Raw genomic sequence first — 6,012 nt, 5'->3', positions numbered from 1 at the left:
CACAGACATTGCTCCTGCAGCTCCAGAGAAGGCAACAAAAGGGGGATCCCTGCAGAGAACTTTGCTGGGTGTTCCTTTTGTTCCTTTAAAGCCACCAAGATTGCAGCCACTCATTGACACAATCTGTGGCCAAACAGAAGATGGTGAGAAACAAAATGAAAAATGGCACTAATATTGACATTTCTTTTTGGACAACATGAAAAAGCTAAAGCAAATTAAAAGAACTTTCAAAATGAAACCAATGAGAAGTGTCAAAGTTTACTTTTATTACAAATGATTGATTTTAACTGGCCAACAGTTTAATGTTTCTGATACCATCCAATCATCAGTCTCCTCACTGCAGCCTTGAGCTCCTGGTTTCTCAGGCTGTAGATGAGGGGGTTCAGGGCTGGAGGCACCACCGAGTACAGAACTGACAGGACCAGATCCAGGGATGGGGACGAGATGGAGGGGGGCTTCAGGTAGGCGAACAAAGCAGTGCTTACAAAGAGGGAGACCACAGCCAGGTGAGGGAGGCAGGTGGAAAAGGCTTTGTGCCGTCCCTGCTCAGAAGGGATCCTCAGCACTGCCCTGAAGATCTGCACATAGGAGAAAACAATGAACACAGAACAACCAAACACCAAAAAGGCACTAACACTGAGAAGCCCCAGTTCCCTGAGGTGGGATGTGGAGCAGGAGAGCTTGAGGATCTGTGGGATTTCACAGAAGAACTGGCCCAGGTCATTGCCATGGCACAGGGGCAGGGAAAATGTATTGGCTGTGTGCAGCAGTGAATAGAGAAAGCCACTGACCCAGGCAGCTGCTGCCATGTGGGCACAAGCTCTGCTGCCCAGGAGGGTCCCGTAGTGCAGGGGTTTGCAGATGGACACGTAGCGGTCGTAGCACATGACGGTCAGGAGAGAAAGTTCTGCTCCCATGAAGAAGATAAGCAGAAATACTTGGGTAGCACATCCAGTATAGGAGATTCTCCTGGTGTCCCAGAGGGAATTGTGCATGGCTTTGGGGACAGTGGTGCAGATGAAGCCCAGGTCGCTGAGGGCCAGGTTGAGCAGGAAGAAGAACATGGGCGTGTGCAGGTGGTGGCCGCAGGCTATGGCGCTGATGATGAGGCCGTTGCCCAGGAGGGCAGCCAGGGAGATGCCCAGCAAGAGGCAGAAGTGCAGGAGCTGCAGCTGCCGCGTGTCTCCCAATGCCAGCAGGAAGAAGTAGCTGATGGAGCTGCTGTTGGACATTTGCTGGTGCCTTGGCATGGGGATCTGAGAAAAAACTAATCATGGAATAGTTGGGCTTGGATAGCACTTTAAATATCCCAGCACAGCCTGGAGGCACTTTCCCCCCACTGCCTGCCCAGGGCTCTGCTGCCTGGAGCTGTCTCTGCCAGCAGCTGCTTCCCTGTGCCCAGGGCTGGGCCCTGCCAGTGCTGCCAGAGCCCAGCCCAGCCCTGGGGGCTCAGCTCTGCCCTGCAGACCCCTCCCAGCTCTGGCACTGCCCCCAGGGGCAGCTCTGGCTCTGCAGGCTCTGATAGCAACATCAGAGCAACCCTAAGGAGGTTGGCAAAGCGACACTGATGCTGCCTCTAAGGGCCCTGTGCTGATATCTGTAATTTCCTGATTTAGTAACATCTGAGAAAAATTTCTTTTTTCTCATCCTGGACTGGGAGATGATTATCTATGTGCAATTTCCCATCCAGGAAACCCAGAGCAGTAGAGTAATAAAGCAAGAATTCCCCTTTTATGCAGCCCCTGCCTTGCTCTATTCCCTGTATAATCTACTTGGAAACATTCTGCAGTTAAATGCCATGCTGGGAGCAGTCCTGAACAATGCAGCATCATCCCCACACAAGGAGAACACTTCCAAGCCTTACCAGCTGTCTCCTCCCACCCAGATCTTGTCCCCCAGTGCTGGGAGCAGCTGCCAGGGCTGGCTGAGAGCTGTCCCTGGCAGGCAGCAGAGTCCCTGCCCCAGCACAGCGCCCTGGGCTGCAGGACCCTGCTCTGCAGGACAGCCCTGGGCACCCCTGGCTGCTCTGCACAAGAGACAATCAGAGAATGTACTCACAGGGTCTGTAGGCATTGGGATGGTCCAGCTTTAGGAGAGGGCTCCACGAGCTGCAGCTGCATTGTCCTGCAGCCAGAGGTTCCTGTGCCAAGAGCTGGCAGTGATTGTGCCCCAGGCACTTCTCAGCACCTTCCCAGCCCTGACTGATTGGAGCTCTCTGTGCCTCTGTGCCGTGCCCAGGGTGGCTGCAGGCAGTGCCCCAGCCCTGCTGGGCTGGCAGAAGAGCTGCTCATCAAGAGAAATGTGCTTTTGAAGCTCTTCTGGGTTACCAGGAGCTGCCTCTGTGCCAGGAGCCCAGCCCAGCTCAGCAGCACAGACACAGCACCAGGACTTTAATGAGCCCCTGGGGCTTTGTGCTCAGGCCCTGAACATCAGTCCCTGAGAGGGAGCTGAAGAAACCTCTCCAGAACTCCAAGTCAGGATCCAACTCCAAAGTTTCTTGGATTTTTAATGGGTCCCACTGAGGGACACAGCTGAGAAAGTGTCCCCAGGCCTCAGGCAGAGCAGAGAACTGCAGGCAGTGATGACAGGTGGGGACAAAGAGAAGCCAAGTGTTGGTGCCCTGGGGCACAGCAGGGTCTGTGCCACCAAGGGCTGGGAGGAGACACCTTGTCCTGAGGCCCTGGGGCCTCCTGGCACAGCCCCAGCCAGGCTGGGCACTGTCAGCCCCTTGTCCTGCCCTCAGCATCCCCCCCTAGCCCACATCCCAGTGGCCTCAAGGATCTGCTCGAAGGAGTCTCTGGTGAGCCTTGCTCAGGAATGGCCCTGGGGACTCCTTAATGCTCACAGAGTTTTTCAAAAGACTTTGGGTTTTGCTTTTGCCTTGGAGTCTCTGAGAGGTTTGTGCAATCATGGCCTCCAATTATCTGCTGTAATCAGTCCCTGGAGAGGCTTTGTCTGTAGCAACACTCTGTGGGGCTCATTAATACTTCAAGGTACTTCAGTTTTTTTAAGGTACTTGGTGTTTCCCTTTTGATACAGACTCTGTGAGAGCTTTGTGCAATCACGGCACCAATTATCTGCTTTAACAAGTCCATTGAGAGCTTTGTACAGACACTACTTGAGGCTCATTATTACTTTGTGGTACTCAAAGTTTTTAAGGTACTTTGAAATTTCTATTCTACACTGAGTCTCTGAGAGGTTTTTGTGCCATCCTGACCTCCAAATCTCTCCTCCAAGGAATCCATGTGGGGTCTGTGGTGCAGATGGACCACAGTTGAACCCATTTCTGCTTCGAGACACTTTGGGTGTTTCCTCTGACTTTGACTCCTGGAAAGGTTTGTGCAATCTCCTCTCAGGCCCTGAGGTTCCAGGGCTGTGCTCTAAATGCACCACAGGGCTCATCAGGATCAAGCAAGTCCTGACAAACCATGGCTCTGCCTTGATTTTCCTCTGGTCTGGAGCAGTTCATCAGGAAGATTTCCTTTTACAGTTATGGAAAAATATTTCAAAGAGCTTCTTAGCAATATGTATTCCTGTCTTAAAGGGTGCCTTTATTGCTGTTCCTATTGTACAAGAGGTGATTGCAGCATTCTGTGGTTGATATTGGTCCAGGGTCTCTCCTAAGGAAGTCTGGCCAGGTCAGTGAAGTTTTACCCCAAGCACTGACCCAGTGTGGACAACCTTGCCCCACATTCCCTAACCCCATGTGAGAAATGATTTTTACTTTCAAAAATGTAAATGGTTTATTAAGACCTTATCAAAATACAACAGAAGACTGAATAAAGAAACGAACGCAGCACCAGGAGCAAAGGATTCAGTCACTATGTGCTCATCTACAAAATGGAGGCTGTGTCTTTTATACCTCTAGCCCCTCCCAAAGTCTTGTCAATCCACTCCTTCTTCACTGTCCAGTGGTGGAGATCACTGTCTAACACCTTGATTGGAGGTCAGGTGCTGCCACAGTAAAAAGCCAACCCTCCCAAATGCCCCGACTACTGAGACCATCCTGTGATAACAGTGCAAAAGGGAGGGGAAGGATGACTATACATCTACAAAACTTTTCTTAACTTATATTTAATGTTCGCCCCTTAATTGTGATAGTCCGCCATAGGATTACTCATCTATAACAAGCTGCCCTTTTCTTTTTCTAGAAGTAATTTTGCTTGAACAATTAAGTAAAAAATTTTATCCATCTCTTGAATGAGTCATACCAGCATCTGTTGATGTGGGCAAGGAAACAGTGGGAACAGGAGAAAAAATCTCAGGTTTTATTTAGACACACTTATTTGGAATGGACAAAAGGGCATCACAGAGGTCCAGTATGGTTTTGGTTCCCACCTACTGTGCCTATGTGGCTGCTACCATAGTCAGTGTATCTTAGGGGTGAATACAGAGGCCAATTCGGTCCTGCCCTCCAGTCCCTGTTGAATTAAAAGACAGTTGAGGAATTATAGAGTTCAGGTATGGCCTTTTGTCCCTACCTTACCATGGCTATGGGTTGCTACCCACAGCAGGGCTATGGAGCCTTCTTGGTAGCAAACAAAGGGGCCAACACACTCTTGCCCTCCTTCCTTTGTCTTATTTTCTTAGAGAATCTGTCCCATTACCTTTTACAGTCCCTTGTGTACTTCTCGTCAACAGATGCTGGTAATTCTAACCCATTAAAACAGGAAGACAGTTCTTGAGCTGGTTGGTGGAAGCTTGATCCACTTTTTGGGTGTCTTGGTGTTTTTCTGGTTGTCTTTCAGTCTTTGGCTAGTACTCCATGTGCTACCTCTTTTTCTATATCCACAAACACATAGAAGGGTTTGTCTAAGGCAGGAAGACTCAGTGCTGGTGCACTGACTAATTTTTGTTTTAAAAGCTTCAAACATTTTTCAATGTCTTTTTCCCACCTAATCTCTTCTTCAACTAACTTTTCATACAAGAACTTGATGGCCTTCATGTATCCTTCAATCCATAGCCTACAATATCCCAACAGACCTAAAACCTTCTGAGTTCTCTCTTAGTTTTTGGCCATGGGAGTGAGACTATTCCCGTGATTCTCTCAGGGTTCAGCCACCGGCTCCCTTGACAAATCACATGTTCTAGGTAATTTACTTCTCTCTCTACAAATTTGAGTTTCCCTTTTGATACCAGAAGTCCTTGGTCCCCCAGAAAATTTAACAACACTATGGTGGATTTCCAAACTTCTTTTTCTTCTTGCTATGAAGAAGCAAATACTTTACATATTTGATGAACTTTATCTCAGGTTTAATGGAGAAGAGCTGTATTACTTCTGCTAGGGTTTGATCAAACAGGTTTGGGGATTCAGAAAACCCTTGGGGTAACCTAGTCCACCAAGTTCCTTCCTCCCAGAATCAGGGTCCTCCCATTCAAATGCAAATACATCCCGCTTTCCCCTGGCAGTGGGCACACCCAAAAAGCATCTTTTAGGTCTGTCATGCTAAACCACTGGTGTGCTGGGGGGATATTACTCAGTAGTGTTTAGGGGTTAGGCACTACTGGGTATCAATTCACTGTTCTTTTGTTCACTTCTCTTAATCTTGGACAAGCCTGTAAGTCCCATCTGACTTCTTTACTGGAAATATGGGTGTATTATGGGGGGACATACATGGTCCTAAGGTCCTGTCCTCAAGTAGGTCCTAGATCAGCAGCAGTAGTCCTTGTCTCCCCTCCAGGGAGAGTGGGTATTGTATATACCCAGACAGGATGGTTCTCATCAACTATTTTTATTACTTAGGTTTCATGTTCTGTTTACCTCGGTTTTTTGGTTTTGCCCAAACCATCTCATGAATTTTGCCCTCATCCTCTGCCCTTAATTAGAGCAGTTTAACTACCATTTTCCCTTCCTCTGGGAGCACTCATATGTCAAACTGTGTCAAACTGCATCTGTAAATCCCATCGTAACAAATTTCACTCTGCTTCTGGAACTAATAGAACATCCCTAATTCCTATTTATTTGTTTCTTCAAACTTTATTTGCTTTATAACTGAGGCTTTGAACCCTTCC

The 6,012-nt window shown here is 48.4% G+C and overlaps 1 protein-coding gene across 1 annotated transcript; it reads right to left on the bottom strand.

Moving 5' to 3' along the window:
• Positions 1-299: 299 nt before the first annotated feature.
• LOC134413911 (olfactory receptor 14J1-like) lies at positions 300-1,232 on the bottom strand. The gene has a single exon (XM_063147930.1). It carries the CDS (start codon positions 1,230-1,232, stop codon positions 300-302), a length of 933 nt encoding a protein of 310 aa, XP_063004000.1.
• Between the last annotated feature and the right edge of the window lie 4,780 nt (positions 1,233-6,012).

This window comes from Melospiza melodia, unplaced genomic scaffold (assembly GCF_035770615.1).
Source record: "Melospiza melodia melodia isolate bMelMel2 unplaced genomic scaffold, bMelMel2.pri scaffold_61, whole genome shotgun sequence".
NCBI classification, from domain to species: domain Eukaryota; kingdom Metazoa; phylum Chordata; class Aves; order Passeriformes; family Passerellidae; genus Melospiza; species Melospiza melodia.
The sequence above is the reverse complement of the archived record's forward strand: the minus strand, read 5'-3'. Positions and strand labels throughout refer to the sequence as shown.